The 19,724-nt window shown below is 40.3% G+C and overlaps 1 protein-coding gene across 6 annotated transcripts in view; it reads right to left on the bottom strand.

The window, feature by feature from the left end:
• Positions 1-1,430: 1,430 nt before the first annotated feature.
• The window catches only part of DCLK1 (doublecortin like kinase 1), a 405,267-nt gene continuing 386,973 nt past the window's right edge, over positions 1,431-19,724 (bottom strand). For 3 of the 6 annotated variants that reach the window (XM_056109133.1, XM_056109140.1, XM_056109155.1), the window contains 2 exons: positions 15,755-15,828; positions 1,431-2,274 (listed from right to left, as the gene is read on the bottom strand). In XM_056109133.1, the coding sequence (XP_055965108.1) occupies positions 2,217-2,274; positions 15,755-15,828 (132 nt within the window). In that variant the 3' untranslated portion in view covers positions 1,431-2,216. The remainder of the gene's footprint in view (positions 2,275-15,754; positions 15,829-19,724) is intronic. The other 3 variants (XM_056109146.1, XM_056109128.1, XM_056109150.1) reach the window with 1 other exon arrangement.

Below are 19,724 nucleotides of genomic sequence, written 5' to 3'. Positions count from 1 at the left end.
TTTAGGTTGAAGCCATGCCAATATCTACTCCATTGCTGTGCTTTGAACAGTTCTTGGCTTCAGAATTCTAGAGAAGGCAGCAATTAAAAAATTTCTAGCTCAGAAGATTTTACTAATACAGAAACAACCTGTGCCATCAACTCCCTCTCTGGTATTCTGTTCGATCTGATTTGTGCTACTTTGGAATGCTGTGTCTTATTTTCAGGACACTCACAAAGCAGGGAAAACACAATAAATAATCTTCTGTGTACACATCAGAGCAAGTATTTTCAGTAGGCAATTCGCATTTCCCCCCTCAGCTTATTTTTATGTGAATTCTATCTACCTTTGATGAGATAAATGGAAAAATGGAAAAACAAAAACTTGAAGAGACTATGTAGCAAAAGCCGTGGCATGTTACGATTTTCAAATCTGCTACTATAGACCTTAACTTATGAGGTGAAGAGTAAAAAGCAGCAATTGACGATCAATGTGTATTTGAAAATAAAAGATATAAAGATCTTTTCTCTAGAATGGTTATACGAAAATTTCCAGGCTTCTAGATATGAACTGATATTCACAGCAGAGAAAATAGGTGCTGTTGGGCCTTTCAGACACATGAGTCCTGAGGCAGCACCTGATGGTTGTCTCTTGGTCACAGGGCCGAGTGAGTCTTAGGAAGGCTTGAGCTAGGGCCCTGCCTTTAAGACAACTCCTGCCTACGTGCTGCAGGAAAATGCAGAAAGTAGCCCATCCCCATCCTCAGTGAGACACATTCCAGAAGAAACCCACCAGAAACTTGGGCCAAGGGAGAAAGACTGACAGGAATTAGATGTTGGCCCAAAGTTGGACAAACAACACATCCCTCTGGGAAAAGGTCCAAAACCAAACGTTTCATCCTCAGGGGTAGCTTTGAAGTCCCCCATCCTGCTCTCTCTAGAAGATTCTACATAGATGACCTTCGGGTACATGTGGAATTATTTGACCAGAGGTTTGTTTTCTTAATGGCCCCTTTAGAATGTTCTGGATTATCTTCCCACTGTCTTTTTTCCTCAACCACCTTGCAAAGCACTTGTCTCTTGTTCTCTTGTTCCCTCTATATGGTTGGCACGTTCTATGTGATTTTGACAGGAACTTTAGTGCATGAAAAATAAAATAAGTTAGAGAAAGAACAGAATCAAGTTGCCTCTTTTTGTTTGGAATCCCAGCCCTATGGAGCACCTGGCAATTTATTGCTCTTTTCCACCAGTTGTTTCTTTCCCAAACATAGCTCACGTGGAGCAAGTAGATGCTCCCTCCCCATGCACAGGGATTGGTGACTCTGAGGACCTTCTCTGGACTAGCAACAGCTGATGTGGCAGCAGCATATCTGGGCATTGTCAGAATATTTTCCTATGGAGACTATTTGGTGGTGGTGGTGGTGGTGGCGGGTGCGGGGGGACCATCATCATTTTCCTGTGTTAGGCTGTTTGCCCCAAACCCTGTTTCCTGGCCTGGGATGCAGGGCTCACGGCAGCTGACAGTCAGCCCTCTAAGTTTAAAAGTCGCTTTTGTAAGAGGATTGTGAAGAAGAAAGAGGGGTGCTAGGCCTAAGTCATAAACCTGTCATGTTCTAACCACCACCACCACACACACACACACACAATGAACAAGCGAGAAGTATTTCTAGATGCCCTTCTTGTCTGGACATCTCAGCATCTAAGAGCATTCCTTGATCTGCAGCAAAATCAAGACACATATGCATATACCTCCAAAAGCCGGGCACACTCCCCAAGGGTTCTCCAGACAGTTCTATGCACTCAGAGGGTTAACCGCGCTATATATTACAAACTGCAGATCTTAGCTTGAGGGATGAAAACATTCATTGTTTCTATGCTTAAAAAACGTTGCAAAGTTAGCCTTAACCCTTTGAGGACCCTGTTAGCAGCAAGTAGCCATCCTCACAAACAACAGATCATCTCAGTCAGCAAAAGGGAATTGCTACAAAGATACCAGAAAACACACTTTCTGTGGTTCCATTCAAGCAGTTCAGTGCTAGATGGATCAGATGAAACTGGTTTGACATAAATTTGGGGGGAAAATCTCAGAGTCTCAAAGGGTTAAGCTAGAACTTTGAGTCAAAGGGTGTTATTAAAAGGGCGAGTTGGGGGAGCGAACAGTCTCGGAGGAGCTTGGGGAGTAGTCTTCTGATTCCGAGTTGAGTTCGGGCGGAGCGGGCTGTGCCTTGTACCAGCTCCTCACATCCTGGTCGCGTCTTCGTCGGAAAACCTGCCTCTCCTTATCAAGAGCGGTGGTCTAGCAGGGGCATAAAATGAGAAAGAGGACAATTAGGCTGGAGGAAATGGCACCGAAGAAACCCTGGCTGGAATTTTCTGAGGTCAGAAAAACAGGCTGGCCCTGTCAATCTGTCCACGATGGCCCACTTGGGTTGACAACAGTTTCCACTGTTGGGGTGCTTGCTCTCTGCTCCCCCAGACACAGCTCCACAGAGCAGCTGGTTTTGACCTCAGGAGGCACAGGCAGGATGGATGATGCTGCGTTTTAACCTCTCCCCTGTGCTTCCCACCCTTCCCCAAGCTCCACGTCTCTGACCCTTGGCCGTGCTCAGGCTAGCGGGAGAGGCCCTGGCAAGTGTGAGCCCCAGTGCCAACTCCTGACATTTGCATCAACATTCAGCTCAGGGCCACTGGATAATAAAGATGAAAGGTGATGAAGTTGTCAGACTCAGAAACAGACACACAAACTCATCCTGTTATTTTAGCACCTCCTCATTCTGAATGATCTTATTATCTGTTGATGAGGGAATGTGGCTGGAACTCTGGGAATTACTGGTTTCATTTTAATGAAACCAATGCCTGCAGTTGAAAATGGCTTTGAATGTAATTAGACCAAATGGAACCTTTCCCAGGGATTTTAGTTAACAGAGTTCATTTTCATCCTAACATATGAGAATTTATAAAAGTGAGATCCACTCGCGTGGACCTTCCAATTTCTGGTGCTAAGGCTCCTTTTTCTAAGGAAACTTCAGATGAGCTCCAGAATATACTCTCTAGCCCTGGCTCTGGAAGTTATTCTGACATCAGGACTGGGAATGACTTCATTACAGATTTAATGGGTGTGGGGAGGAACAGGTCATTACAGAGAAACCTTACACAGAGAGCAGAAGAGCAGGTAGAAAGTCTGAAGGAAAATATAGAACGCAAATAAAAGTTGAAGGCATCCTTGTATAAAGGCGCATAGCCTGGAGGTTATTCTGCTTTTAAGAGATTGTTTTTCCTCTACAGGATATAGACCACCATTTTTCCTCTTGAAAATTTACTGTTAGCTTCTTCAAAGAACAAGGATAAATTTATAGCTTGCCTGGTTCTGAGAACAAAGTGAAAACTAAGCCCCTCATACAACTGCGGTATAGCATTAGAACCATCTTGGATCTAAAATAGGGCAATCAAAGTTCCAAAATGAAGTAATAAAGTGAGAAGGAGAAGCTGTGCGTAGAACTAGGGTAGTAAATGGCTTTGTTAGTTTGAGCTACTCTACTTTTAAAACTATCCACACACTGAAGAGCAGTGTTAGAAATCAATGAGAAAAATCAACTAATAATTTACTCCATATTTCAATAGATTGCTAATATGGTAATTCAACAATTGATTTACTGAGATGTCTACCTCTGTTTCTTCGAACACACACACACACACATAAAGTTCTTGGTCATAGATCCACAGCTTTTATGATATTTCCAGTATCATAAACTCAAATTCCTAACTTGATTTAAAACACTGTAAAGTCGCAGCACATGGTATTTTGCTTTCAAAGCAAACAAAAAGTGTTATGTTTGTGTTGAGGTCAGTGTTTGTAAAAAAACAGACGTCTATTTAGTCTGCCTTACATAAAAACCATTCTGTAGTTAATCTAAGGGTAATATAAACTCTCTGTGATAAAAAATATTACTATTTCTACCTCCTTCAGAACAAAAACAACTCATTGGTGTGCCCTGCATGCTGACCAGTGAACTGAGGCTTTGTGGTATGCAGAATGAAATAAGATTGGGTCTGTGCTCAGGGACTTTTGGTCTTGCAAAGGCTGTCTCTTGCTGCCCTGCGACCCCTCCCCTCCATTCCCTCATCCTTTCAGTAAGAAGCATAAGTGGTTCCACTCTCTTGCTGGCGGTGAAAATGAATGGGCAATGGATTTCTAAATAGCCAAGTGTCCTAGAAAGGGAAGGAGTCTTTTTTTCTTTAGAATTGGAGGCAAGATTATTTTAAAATGAGGTAATTGCAGAGCAGAGGAAACTACTGCAAAACCAAGCTCACATTGTAACTTATCTTAGAATACTTTCTGCGGTTCCTCCCTCTCATTGGCACCTTCTCCATTCTGACTTCATCTGCTCTGCTCTGCTCACTTGTTCCAAAGTCCTCTTTGGCTGTGGTAGCTGAAAGAGGCCATTTCCTCCCCAGTCCTATATAATCCAGTTTGTGAAGAGGCTGGGGGCATTTAGTGGTGAGCCCATGCTTGGATGGACCCTTGGCTCTCATTTTCACTTTTCTCTCTCCCAGTCCTCCTATGGACCATTGTATTTGCTTCCTCATTGTCCTGCTGGGACTTCAAGCCTTTGCCCTTTCCCTTGGAAACTTTCAGTTCTGGTTACTTGTACCTGTTTTCCAAGTTTGCAGCTTTCTCCTCTCCATTTGCCAATGAGCCCTCATGTTCCAGGCTCTGGCACTTTCAGGTTGTGCCAATTAACCAGTATGTTCAAGGAACTTATTTCTGGAGACATCAGTCCATCACATAAGAACAAGATCACATAAAGAACATTAAAATATTTTGAAATTCTTACATACTTAAAAAAAAGAGCAAGATGCTTGGAGCTCGAGAGATAGGACAGCAGGTATGGTACTTGCCTTGAATACGGCCAACCTGGGTTGGATCCACGGCATCACATACTGTCCCAGAGCCTCACCCGAGTGATTACTGAGCTCAGAACCAGGAATAAGCCCCAAGACCACTGGGTGCAGACACACACAAAAAATAATTTAAAAATGTTTCTTTCAAAAAAAATTGTGATGGTTGTTTCTGTTGAATTTACAGACCCTCAGCATTGGGAAGGAATTTATAAGACATCTTTACCCAAAGCTCGGCCTTTTCAATTGAGGAAACTGAGGCCCAGGCATGTGGAGAGACTTGAGTGTGCTCGGGGGAAATTATACTAAACTTGGGAAACCTCAAAGGCTGAAAACCCAACATTTCCCTTGAGGAAACCTCCCAAAGCACAACAGACCAGGAAGGCTGGATCTGTTGACAGAAAGTCAGTGTCCTACAAACTCTCAGTCGCCTGATTCTCCTACCCAGCTACACATCGATGTTCAAGAACTCCCAATGCACCTGATCTTAAAGCATCTTCAGAGTCCTCTCTGCTCCAAGTATCTGCTCACATTGCTTCCAGCTTCAGAGAGCGTGGTTCATTTTAAGAACTTCTATTTTCTGTTTTGCAGTCACGGAGCAGCCTCTCCGCACAGCAACTGGCTAACGCATTTGTCAACTCTTTGGAGGGCAAGATCAACTAAAAAACATCCTCTTGGTGTTGGCCACAGTTCATAGCATACAACAGATACTCTACAAATACTACGGCTTTTGAAATATGTACAAGTACAACAGAGGTCGCATTATTTCCCTCTTGAGCACCCAATCCCCAGTCTATCTTGCACAGAGCTGACAAGTCAATTATCCCCAGATCCCATTTATATACCATTCCTCATAAAGTCCAATTCCTGCGCCTAGTACTTGCTCTTTACAATAAAAGTCTCCAGAGTCTACCTCCTGCTATTATCCAAAATTAATCCATGATAGTGCCAGACTCATTGCTCCTCATTAGTGGACTTAGAAATTTTTGCCCATACCCGTTTACTCTGTTTTTATAATCCCACTTTCCCCTGGGTCATTTCTGGCTCCTGAACTCAGCATTTCTAGTGAAGCTGGGTCTTCTTCCATTGTGAGGATGAGGAAGGGATTAATTGGTGACCCAGCCAACAACATTCCCAGGCTGGACACCAACTCCAGTTACTAAGACACAAAGAAACTTTGACTGGACCTTTGAATTTAGAGTAAATCCTAATTTTAAGATGATGGCCTTGGAGTTCCTTTCTCATCCTAGAATCCTGTACCAACAGTGGAGGAATAGGAGGAAATCAAGCACTGAATGAGTGCCAGATCTACGCATCATTAGAGTTAGACCCAGAGTACTGAACTCTGCACCTCATATTGTGTAACATATCTATAAGACAACAACACTCCTTGTTGTGTAAATCTGTTTGGTTTGGGGTTACTTGACCAAAGACTTGGAAACTCATCTTACATTTGCCTCTTATTATCTAGTTTTGTGCATGTATCTTAGCTACCACACAAACTCCTTTAGAGTAGCATCTGAAGTTTACTTGAACAGCAATGTCCAGTGGACTGTGGCAGAAGTACACATATTTCCTAATCAATACAGAAGTAAACTTTTCAGGTGATGATGTCTTTCTGAACAATAACAACAACAACAAGCTTTCCCAACAAAGCTATAATACAGAAGAAGTTATAAGTATTATAAATTGATATTTAAGGAAATGATTAATGTCTCAAGTATGACCAAACATGAAATAATGTTCTCTTATAGTCATATATTCACCTACTTGACTACCATCTACTGTGGTCCAAATCCTTATCACAGGAAGGACTGTCACATGTTATACTTTTAGAATTTGAATCGTGGTTTTAAAGTTAATTTTTCTCTACAAAAAGTGTGGCTTGAATTCTGTAACCCTCTGTATATACTTCTGATCCAGGGAATCCCAAATATAAGTGAGACAATGTGCTATTACATAATTTAAAAATGCATTACTATACATATGTAATATATGTATATGTGGAATATATACACACATACAAATATATAATGATAATCCTCATCCCACAAGGTCACCAAAAGCACTTTTTCTTCTTAAGTGCTGTATCATAAGTATAAATTCTGGGCTCTTTCAAACATTTCTAAATTGATCCCTTAGAAATCACAAAAGATGTCCATCAATAGGGTCTTTTCTTACTGTTGTTTTGTAAGGAAAGACTGGCCCCAGGTAGAGGTCTGTCATTCACTGAAAGTTAAGACTTCCTAATAACTAACAGTTTTACTACTTACTTTGCTCATAATCTGCAGCTCTGCTGAAATCAAAGTGAATGAACTTGTATTAGAAATCCTAAGTGCTTTCTCAGTAAGTTATCACTTCATTAAGAATTTATAAGAGAATCTGAAGTCTGCATTATCACATTTTGGTGCTAATTATCGCAGGTTAGAGGTGAGCTAAAAATTTCTTGTGTTTCTGGTGTTGACCAGTAACCACACATGAAGTTCCTACCCGGTTATCTAAATCAGGTGCCCCAAAACAACAATCATAATGTGTACTGGGCTTGAGCTAAAAATAGTGGGTAAGGGATCCTGATAAAAAGAACAAATAGTCGATCACATAAAGGGAGATAAGCTGATTTAAACTTGTCCCACAGAACAGAAACATTACACATCCCAACCTCAAATTGTAACCCCCTAGTTAAACACTTTGTCTTTAGGAGCTACTGCTGGATTAAGTGGGACAATTCGTGAAAGATAACACAGTATGAGTTTTCTTGACAACTCAGGTGGATGCATACAGAGTATTTGAAAATTTTAGAGAAATTACTACCCATTATGTTGTGGTTCCTGCTATTATGCCAGGCACACAAATATGAATTTCAGTGCTTGTCTGATACCAGAAAATTCACTTGACTTTACTGATAACTTTACCAGTGGTCTCCCCTCTGCTATAATGAAATGACTCTACCTTTGCAGAGTCCTCAGATATTTGAAATATACTTATTCAGACATTAAATTGAAAAATAAACATACATAGCACATGCCCATCTGGCTTATCTATGTACTTTCATATGGAAATATATAGCATGGAGGAGGAAAGTCAAAGATGAATCAAGAATCGTATCTGGAGCATTAGCATTTTTAGACCACTCTGAGTCACCCACATCTGTCTAATGCTTGTCCTAGCTGGTAGCTTTAGCTTAATTCTCTTAGAAACAGCACTAGGGGAAGTCAGGTGAACTGCCTTTCTTTCTTTTTCCTAGCTCAGCTAATTATGTGACCTTGGACATGTTTCCCAGCCACAGTCAGCCCCAATTTCCTAGTTCACAGATGGAAGGAGAGGGCTATAGTGCATGATCCCCTGGGAAACATCCACCTATGAAATACTATGAATATGCTTATTATCACCATCAATCTACGATAATGGGTTATGTTTTTCTTTTAGCCAACAATAGGCTTTGTAGTCTAATCATCACAAATATTTCTATTCTGCAATACATGCAGGACTTGCGAGAGATGCACCTCATTTCTATTGCAAGCGAATGTTTTCTGTCATGGCAGTAATTATTGGATTTAAGTAACTGCATTTTTCAGAGGCAAACATTGACTGTTCTTCCTTTTTTGCTGTTCTTAATTTATTGCCAGCTATCACAAATAGTCTTCATTTCATTAATAAAAGAACATTATTGTGCATTTTGCCTTTTAGCCCATCCATTATTTATACTACCTAGGAGACTGAATCGGGGATGCAGCTGTTGGGGCATTAATCTCAAGAACCTTTTCCTTGGCTTGCCCTCATTCTGTAGGGGACTGAGTTACGATTTGTTTGCCACTTTGGAAATGTTCTTGCTTGCTAGTAAAATTAAACTGACAAATCTATTGCAATATCCACCCTCGTCATTTCATTTGGCTTACAGTCATGCTTATTATGGCTCTGCTTTGTCTTGCTCTGACATTCTTTTGGGGTCTCAACAGGAATGGTGCAGGATCTAGAACTATTGCATACTACCTCCTTAAAGGGAAGATGACTGCTGCAAATGGCAAGAGGAGGTTTCACAGAATGCGACCAAGACTTCCAAGGCTCTCTTAGACGCTAGATAGCCCAGCTCCCTGGGTGGAGCTGCCTTAGTATCTCCACCATTTCTTAAGCATAGACTCCCCCTGCTGATCTCATTTTAATAGCATCCCAAATTGGCCATGGAATTTGTGCCATGGAATTCTGATGACCTCCCATCAGAAGGTTCACATGATATCTCTTGGGTGGGGGCTGAACTTGGATTTCTAAGATATAAAATTTATGGGGTCCTCTACTACCAAGCTTAGATTCCCTTATAGGAGAAGCTAAAATGAATGACATGTTGCCTCTCTTTCATCAAGCAAGCTAGAGACTAATCATAGGCATTGCTCATCTTAAGAAAATCTATGAAAATTCAGAATTGATTATCAACTCCTTTTATTACAAAAATAATTTTAAGCTAACCTCAAAAGATTTACTCTTGCATCTCTGTCAATGGGATTTTCGCTCAGTATATTGCATATATGACTTGATTGTTCAAACTGCATGTGTTCCATACTCCTTGGGGCCAGGGAGATGACACAGGGATTAAGTTGCTTGCCTTGCATAGAGCTGACCCTGGTTAGACCCCTAGCACCCCTGAGCACTGCAGGGTGTGACACCCAAACAAAACAACCACCCCTCCCCGCCCTGGAAAAATCCCCAGACTTATCTCAAAAATCCAGATCTTTCTGCATTGATATACTTCCATTGGAAAGCATAACCTTTATTAATTTTTTTTAAAAATTACTTACTTTGGTCTACTATACACCAGTTATTCTACTAGGCGTGGGAAAAGTTTTGAATAAGCCTAACTCCCACTGTCATGAAACTTGAATTATTCTAAGTAGTGCCTTTTATTTTTAACTTTTATTTTGCTTTTGGGGTCACACCTGGTGATGCTCAGGGGTTGCTCCTGGCTCTGAACTCAGGAAATACTCCTGGTGGTGCTGCGGGGTCCATATGGGATGGCAGGGATCCAATGTGGGGATGGCCATGTGCAAGGCCAGCCATATGCAAGGTCAACACCCTGATGTACTATAACTCCAGCCTCCAAGTGCTGCCTTTTCATTTAGACACATTTTCCCACTGAAGGAGGGGTTGAAAATCTTCTGAAAATTCAGAAGATTATTCTGGTTTTACAGGTACTGTATTTTTCCACATATTAGTTAACTGTACTGCTTTTTAATGTTTTTGCTTGTTTGGACCATGTGCAATTGTGCTCAGCTCAGCTGCATGTAAGGTAAATGGCTTACCTGCTAGACTATCTCTCCACCCCTCAAGTAATTTATTAGTAAAGTGGTGTGGCCTGTGTATCAACACACTTTTATTTATAAAAATAAGCAGTGGGTTAGATTTGGCTCATTCATCCTATTCTTCCAATCTCTGCCCCCAAGGGTAACACTTTTAACTTATGCTTCATCAGGATTTTGGGCTGTAGACTTCTTAAAGTAAAACTGAATGCTAAAATTTTCATGAATAATCTAACATATTCCTCAGCAGTTCACCTCAATTAGAGCATCCCCCAAAGGTTTATCTTGCCTCTTTAGTAACAAAAGTTTTGATGTGGAGAAGGATGAATTTTCTCAGGAAAATATGTATCTGGTGCAGAGTGGATGCTCTCTCTTGGAAAAGAGAGACACCTTGGCAAGCAATCTTTTTTTTTTAACAGTTCCTCCTTAGGGCTGAGGTCTGTAAAGGGAAAATTTTGCAAAGGCAGCTCATTAAATTTTTACTACACAGCTGGAAGTTTGATAACACTCTTTACATGCTCATAGATGGAGACGTTTTGAAAACCTGGAGAAAAATCTACAGAGTACAGGACGTAAGGCAGTTAGTTGCCTTGGCTACTGCTGCTGCGGAATCCTGGTTCAAGTTTCATGTACCATGTGTGTCCCTTGAGCACTGCCAAAGGTTGCTACTGAGCATGGAGCCAGGAATGACCTAAATCCTTGTAATTTACAATACCACCAAAATACAGAAGTAGAATTAAAAAACAGAGAAAGAGTATGTAGCTTGCCTTGGGTCACACTGCACAATGACACACTGGATTCAAACCCAGATCTTCCCAACTCCAAAGACACAAAGTCTCTAGGTGCTTTGGTGCCTTCTAAAATCAAGTTCATCTGAATTTTCAAGAATGTTTCATTTCAAAAAGAGTCATGAGTTTGACTTGCCTTTGATGATTGCTATCAGAAGATTGGCCCTTACGATTATTCTACAGAACAGTGTATCAATATTTAGAATAAAGTTCTTCAGGATGTATTTTTTTCCTAATAAAATCTACCTAGAATCTGTGAACAACACAAGGTTCATTTCCAGGTCAAAGAAAGGCAGAATGAACATATAGAAAAGAGTGTAGCTGCTTACTTTTTAAATCAAAAAGAGGAAAAATTATTCTGAACAAGGTCAAAATAAAGATCACAAGCGTATGGTTCATGAGAAATTATCAAGTCTCAGGGAAAAGTGTAAAAAATCTCAGTCTAATTTATACCCCATCAGTAAGTCTTGGCAAATCTTGGCAATCACTCATTTCTAATAAATGCATAGAAAAGGAAAACATGTTGTTGGATTTTTTTCAAGGGTCTCTGGAAATACTACAACAAAGAAATCTCCAACTGTGAGTGACCTGTTTAGGTAAAATGCAATCCAGGTGTCTCACTATTCTTATTTCTTTCAACCTTCATTTGCGGAACTCGAGCAGAGGGTACTGTTTAGCTTTTGGGTTTCTTGCCCTAAGAGCTCACTGCTAAAAAGCATCAAAATACAGATGTCAAACCAAATGTCATTCCTTCAGAAATGCCGCTTTCTAATCTCAGATCAGGCAATTCCAAGGTTTAAATCTCTGCCTTGCATGGGCGCTGGGTAGAGTGTAGTAACTTTGTCCTTCAATAGGATAAACATCAACACCAAAGAAACTATGTTTCTAAACTAGAAGAAAGAAAATAAACAAAATCACTGCTTTTTGAATGAGTGAAACTTTCTGTTCCAAAGGGAATCTCAGGATCAGGATGGAGTATGGTCGTCAATGCCTTGCTAGAACAGAAATACCTGTCTAGCTACCAGCAGTGCTCACACACTGGAAGTTTTTGATCTGCAGGGCAAGGGCAAGACCAAGGTAAATTGTGGAATCAACCTCCAATGCTGAGTGCATCTGGGTGCTGGTCGAGAAGGGCTTAGGAGTCTTTCTAGCCCAGGGAGTTCCTCTGCCTTGCACAGAACCGTTCTTTCAAACCAGAGCTAAGCAAGATGCATTGAACTGACCCCATTCCTTTTATCCACCAAGCATGACAGCACTTAATAGCCTTCCAAAGACTATGCATGGCCTCAGTGGCTCTGCCTCATTACTCACTGCTTCAGGATGGGGCGTGGATCCAACATGCACATTTTACTCACGTCAGGCCTGGGAAGCAAGCATCCTATTGTCCTAGCTCACCTGTAAGTTTTATTTTGTTTAGTATTCTGAGCTTCTGTCTTGTTCTGATATCTGTAGCATTGGGGGAGGAGGGGGCGGTTATCCAGTTCTAGCTGTTGCCTTGTTCTGTGTGCAGAAGATGCAGGAATTCTCTTCCATGTGCTGTTTGGACAGAACACCTGCTACAGTGACAGCTTCCTTCACTTGGAGAAAAGCAGTAATGTGTATGACCACATTCCCTTTGGGTTAGGAAATATTTGGGCTTTAGGGAGGGGGGCGATGATAGAGTTAGACATGCTTCTCTTGCCTTGCGGAGGGACATCAGATCATTCTGGAGAGTGTGTCTTCTCCCCCCTCCCAGTACCCCACCCCTGGCTTCTCCCCATACCACTCCTTGTGGCAAAATCAGGTCTCACGGACAAATGGTCAAGCAAGATGCTGCTTTCTGGCCAGGAACAGTTGGTTCAACTGCTGGAACAACTGCTATAGTTGGCCAGGAACTCTGTTAAGAGGCGGAGGAAGGGAGAGAAAGAGAAAACTGGTTCCCATCACTTTTCTGCCATCACTCCAGAGTGGACTAAGAGGGACATGACCATTCTGGGCATCCCAAAGAGATACTTCTCCCGTGTATGTCCTGATGCTTGTTATTTTACCAAAAAAGCAAGTGTGACTCCCAAGTGTTGCGCTCGGAGTAGTAAAAACAGCCGCGAGCACTTGTAAACATGATTGGGAATGCGGCTGTGCACCCATGATGACTGTTTATGTTAGAAAGTTGGCTGCCACCGTGAGTAGACAAATGCTCCCACTTCTGTGGAGATAAAAGGCAAGTGCTTGCAATCAGCGGGGGAAGTGTGTTCATTCTGGGGCTAAATGGCATTATAAAACTTCCTAATTAAGCATATATGCCGAAGAGTTTTTAGCATCATTTCTCCAATTTAGCTTTACATACTGGGCATGCTATTTAGTGCAGCATTAGCTATAAACATTGTTGTTACTGCCCCCAGCTGGAAATCAGAGCAGTTTATGTGTGCAAGAAAAAAGAGATTATCTCCCATCTGGTCCTGCCCATTATTCAGGGATGTGTCATTTTGTCTACTGATGGGAACCGTCACTAGAATTTTAGTCAAACTGTCCTTTTTACACTTGGCTTACAGTCACTAATTATTTTTTCTTACTTGGTGTGTTGCTTTCACTCCTCATCTCCCTCCCACTTTAGGCATATAATTGTCTGGAGTTTAAAAAATCAGTTCACATGTGCTGGTTACATGAACATGCACAACTCTAGTTTGACATCTTTGATGACCATTTTACATTGTATATTGCTTTATAATATGTTTGGTTACTATGCCTGAGGTTAGGAGGCATACAATTAAAAAAGGATGAAGTATGGTGTGATTTAATCTATATAAAGTACAAAATCAGGCAAAGCTAATTAACGTGGTTGGACTCCAGTTCCCCTTGGGACTAAGTGACACTTTTGGAAGGGTCACAGGGATTGGTGGAAGCTCCAGGTGTGCTAGGGATATTATGTGCCTGTTTGGGTTGCTGTATCTAGGGGCACACTCAGGCTGGGAAAATCCTTAAGTTTAGCTCACCCTTCTGAATATAGATTAGCTTTCAGTAAAAAGTCAAAGATGCTTAGTTCATCTTTTACTTAAAAAGTCTTCTTTTTGAAGAGTATGCCCCAAAGCAAACCATATTCACCCCACCTCCCCAAAAGGTTAAAAATGAAATATCAAATTATTTCTTTCCAGCCAATAGCACAGTGGGTAGGGCGTTTGCCTTGCATGTGGCCGACCCGGCCAACCCGAGTTTGATTCCTCTGCCCCTCCCGGAGAGCCTGGCAAGCTACCGAGAGTATCCGGCCTGCATGGCAGATACTATGGCAAGCTATCCCTGATGTATTCGATATGCCAAATACAGTGACAAGTCTCACAATGTTACTGGGCCCGCTCGAGCAGATGGATGAAAAACGGGAGGACAGTGCTACAGTGCTTATAAAGCTAACTGACTTCAATGACCAAAAAGTTGCCGTGGAGCTTCTGAATTCTCATCAGTGCGCAAGAGACAAACACTGACTATGTAAAACTGACTTTAAAATATTTATGGAAGCCTTACTGTTTCCTTACTTTAAAAGAATTAGAAAAGTTGCATGATCTTATTATGTATCTGGATAGTTTAACACAGTATGTTCTTCTGTGCTTCCCTGAATTCTTTTTTATTTTAAAGAAAAATTGGGAACAATAATAGGGAATTAAAATAAAAGACCTTAACTCTTTATTTATAATATAGGGAGTTAAATTGTGATATTATACATTTATATTTATTTAAACACTAGATATAAATTATGTTATCTTTAAAATTATTTAACCTACTGTGTTCTTTCACTTGGTAAAAAGTTGAATCTGTGAAACATTGGACAACAGAGCTATTACTGCAGATAGGCACCATCATTTGTGGAGAACAAATGTCATTACCAGAGAGGATTTTTCTTAGCAAAAACTAAGAGGTGGAGCTTTACCTGGAGATTACTTCAGAAACATTCAGATGCAAGAGAAAAGTTCCCTAGGACTTCTCAGAGTGCATTGATCAAATCATCAAAAACCATCCTGCTTGTGGATAACTCAGAGAGACACAAACAATGCCCTTCAAGGCTAATTCCAGGGCAGTTGACTGGAATAGAAAATGATTGCATAGAATTCTTAACCCAGGTAAACAAAAATCAATACCACCCAGAGTCCCTTCTGCTTGAGCAGATAAGCCAGCTAAATAATCTGACAGTTACAAAATATCGAAAGATAAATTCATGCAATAGCTAGTACATAAAGGGGTTTCAAGGGAGAGAGAGAGAGAGAGGTAACAATAAAACAAAAACAAAACAAAAAGGTGAAGAATTGGAAAAACACAAGCTTATCAACACACACAATGCATTCTATAGCTCATTGTACTTGGAGGAGCATCTATTACTAACGTGTAAATGCATTGTTTCATCCATCTAAGGGGGGTCGAGGCCGGGCTTAATGACTTTAAAATGACAGTATATACTTCTATAGAACATGCGCTAAGGTACTGTTGTTCTTCCATTTGAGAAGGGACAGAAGAGCACTGGAAATCGTTGCTTTAATTAGCAACATCAGGAAAACGCTTTGGCATTCACACTGAATATACTGTCCTTTTAACTGTAAGGAAAATTGATACTGAGCATGTGCAATGGAAAGAAAGCTGGCAAATGTCAGTGTGAATAATGGGTGAAAAAAAGGAATGAGGGGGAGTGGCATCTCAATCAAGATTAAAATGAAACCGATAAAGCAGCATATGGACTGGGTAACAAATCAAAAGCATGTTTATCCACTGAAGGAACTGGTTAATGGAGACTGCCAGCACGTTGCCATGGAAACACTGACTGTTGAGCTGCACCATCTCATACCTTATCCAATACATTCCTGGTTGTTGGTAGTAGTCCAAAGACCCTGATCTCTTGATGGTAAACCCGTGGTCCAGCTGAGCAGAGAGAAATGGGGGCAACTCAGTGGATCGACATTGAGCTAAAGAATTAAGACTCCAGACCAAGCTGTTCTTCATTGACTATATATGTAAGTATCTAGTTATGATGCCTCTTCTACAGGTGACTAGCTAATAATCCTAAATCTGCACATTGGAAACAAAAAGGCAAGAAAGACACTAATCTCCCACGAATATCTCGAAGGCCAATTTGTTAGAATAGATCTAATTTGTCAAACAAGTTTTTGAATGCACATTTAATAATGCCCTCTCAATTTCGAAAGGCATAAATACCTCTTCATTTTTCTACAGAAAGGAAATGCTTTACAATTAAATCAAGTACTGATATAAGCTTTAACCACCTAAGAGAAAGCAGATTGGAACTTCCCCTATCAAAATGTTATCCCAACAGGCTTAAATTGGAAGCTTTCATTAATATAAAAGAGAAAGATTAAAAAAACACATAAATCACTGCAATTTGAATTGTTTTCATTGCGTTCATCTTCAGAAGGCAGAGCTACCCTGAAAGGCACCTCCTAATTACATTCCTGAACTGAAAAGGTAGAGTATAAAATAGCAAATCTGCTCCATAACACTATAGAAAAGGAGAGAAAAGTCGCCCCCACTCTATATTCAAAATGCATCTGTGTATGATTAAATGCTTATGGTTAACAAAAGTACAATAAGCAGAAGACAAGGGAAGTTCTCAACGTTGCTCGTTCTGGAATAGCATGTTCGCCTTTGGCTACGTCAGAATGAAAGGTTCAACCCTCCAATTTGAAAAACCATCATCGGGCGGTGTGCCCAACCCCCTGCTCTCCGCATGACAGGATGCAGCTTGCACACTTTTCTTTAGAGAGGCTCATGAGTGCTTTCAAGTGTGGTACCGGTGTGATGCTGATGACAGTTTCCACTTCAAAATTCACAAAGGCATTTCAAAAACATAGTAGGGTACCAGGCATTTTAACTAAAAGATGCTTGGAGGAACTGATATTCTTATTACAATATAGGCTACCCCAGGTACTCATGGAACAGCAAAGTGAGATTTAGATTTAATCTCTTTTTAAAAAATGCATATTCTGTTTTATTTGGAGGGGGAGTGGGGGAAGAAATCAAAGTTATGAGGGCCGGGGCTAGGGTTTCAGTTAAACAGGAGGGCTACTTAGTAACTAGTTCTCTACTGCCACCTACAGGCAGGGAGTCCCAGAACATGTCAGACTGAGAAGCCCTCTTTGTGAAGGGTTCTTTCACCCTTGAACCAAGGAGCCTTCCAGTATCACAAGTATTTGCACTCTGATTAGCATGGATTAGTTCAATTAGAATGAAATGCTCTATTTTCATGAGCAAAATGCAAAAGAAATACTTTAAAGCATTAGGAAAATTATCGGTTAAAATAATAAACAGCATTAAATGAGGAAAAAGTAATTGGAACTGACATCTTAGTCATTGGTTCTTCATCAAGCTGAGCAAATCTAATAATGCCTCGCTCCCCTCCCTCAGCGCTCAAGAAGTCCACCGTTAAAATGTCATCTCTAATTCCATTTTATGTCTATAAATTGCATTTTAATAACCTTTTGTTTCCTTTTCTCTGTTCTGTTCCATTTTGTTTTGTTTCCTTAATCCCCCAACAACTGGGAAAGGTGGAGCAGGACAATGGAGTCATTCTGAGAGGCAGAAGCTGGGAGCCCCAGGACAGGAAGGGGTTTCCCCCAACCGCACTGCCTGACCTAAATGTCAGAGCACCTTCCCTCTCCCGAGAAGGGCCTATGATCCCTGTGAGCCTCCAGCTGGTAATTACTCTCTGAGCCAGCTGGAGGACCTCTTGCCTGCTTCGTATGAAGTTATCATTTGTCCTTCTCTTTTGTCTTAATAATGCAGGGGATGGGAAGCCGAGAATAAAAAAATGACAATATGAACAAAAAACACTAAGATTCCAAACCACAGTGCATGCTAAACCACGTTCATGTAATAAATTATGTCTGTGACTAGTCTGTTTGTTATGACAGTATGCTCTTTTTCCCTTTGTCACTCTAAGAAAGAAAAAGTGTCATGAATGCCTTTATAAGCATCATTGATCTCCAGTGGGTAGTTTAGGTTTCTAACTAAAAAAAGAGCACTATTAGATAAAAACTATTGACTGCTGATTCTAACTCACTCTAACTCACTGATTCTAACTCACTCTAAGCAGTGTTCAAAAAAATTAAAAGGGTATATAGAATTTCAAAAAACACCAATCCTATGATTGAAGAAATTTAAAATTTAACACATTATAAAAATTGGAACATTTGCATTATGAAAATTGGAACATTAAGAGAATACAATGACATCCCAAGCTACTCTAAAAATTAGTCATAAGAGCAGTCAAATTGACTGATGTCAAATACCTAGTCCTATCCTGAGAGTAGTGATCTGCAAGTTCTCGTGGAGAATGTGGATAGTTATGGAGGAAAAGCAATCTGGAGAAGGTGCATACATGTATAGTTAAGGCATGCCAGTTTCTCCCTAAAAAATGACTGACATTTACAGCAATCTTCTCCCTCATGCTTGAAATATCAATGATAGCAGTTTACATGTGAATTGTGCTTTAGCATTGACAAGGCACTTTTTCCCCAGATAATTCTCCAAAAGTCGATTAATTTGAGTCTGAGTAACTCGGTAACTTATCTTACAATCTTTAACAGATGAAGATCAAGTACACACATTACTAATGTGCAACTCAGCATCACACAGCGCATTTTACATCTAATAATATTGTAGTTTTTAGAGCTTCCATGGAAACACGTTAGTGATAAACTAAGAAACTAATATGAAATTGTATTCCAAATGGTCCAATTATAATATTGAGACAAAAAAGGTGAAACTTTGATCAGACAAATTCTAACTGCAGTTTGTTGTGGTATACTTAAGAAGAAGTTTTAATAAACTATATGGATTAGGTTTCAGAATTTTTCCAGTTTTGATTGAAGGTGGATTCCCCCTTAAATCTGCCTATTGAGAAATAGCCTCATTATCTCTGCTTTTAGTCATGATAATAATACTCATATACTGTGAATAAACTATTATCAAAGAACAAAGGCAAATGTAACCAAAGATTGATTAAAATAAAAAATCAGGAAAAATGAAAATAGAAACAAATGACCAAGGCGGAAAAATAGCCTTTGAAATAGCTGTATGCAGTCAGCAGGAACAGAAAAACAGTCCATTATATGGACAAGCGTGCTAGCAGTCCATTCCAAAACAAACTTGTGGAATTAATCGTTTTGAAATAGACTTACATCTTGAAAGAATGATGAAGACAGAATCTAGTGTCTGGTTTAGTTGAGAATCTCAGTGAGATTGTTATTTCACTAAACACTGTCTGACTATTCTCTGGTAACAAAGAACACTGGCAGTCTATAGAAGACATGAAGGACAATGTCCTACTCCGTGAACTTTCCTAAGAGCGGACTAAAGAGAGAGATCAAGAAGAACATCTTGAAAGTGTAAATTCTCAGAAGCACAAAGGGGCAGCTGAGAGCGTCTGTTTTTACTTAACACTCTGTATACTCATGAGTCAGTTACTCAGGTAACTCGAAATTGAAAGGTACCTTCCATCAAAAATCATGAAATGCAAACAGCCCAAAGAAAGTGTGTGCATACATTGAGGCCACCTGCAAAAGTTTTGAAATTGGTAGCAAATGTTTAGAAACCCCGATCTGGCTGCGTCAAATATGTCATTGATGTACATCTTTAACTTTATCTGAAGCTCTAAGACAACCAAGGGGGGAAAAAAGAGAAAAAGAACAAGAAAACAAAAACCTGTAAAAGAGTTATACGTTCAGTATTGCTAATCAGCATAAGGCAGACTTTTGAGCAGCATAAACCCTTAAAATATTGGCATCATCATGTCTAACCTC

This window comes from Sorex fumeus, unplaced genomic scaffold (assembly GCF_029834395.1).
Source record: "Sorex fumeus unplaced genomic scaffold, SorFum_2.1 ptg000008l, whole genome shotgun sequence".
Lineage (NCBI taxonomy): Eukaryota > Metazoa > Chordata > Mammalia > Eulipotyphla > Soricidae > Sorex > Sorex fumeus.
Note: the sequence above shows the minus strand (reverse complement) of the source record. Positions and strands in the feature narration are given on the sequence as shown.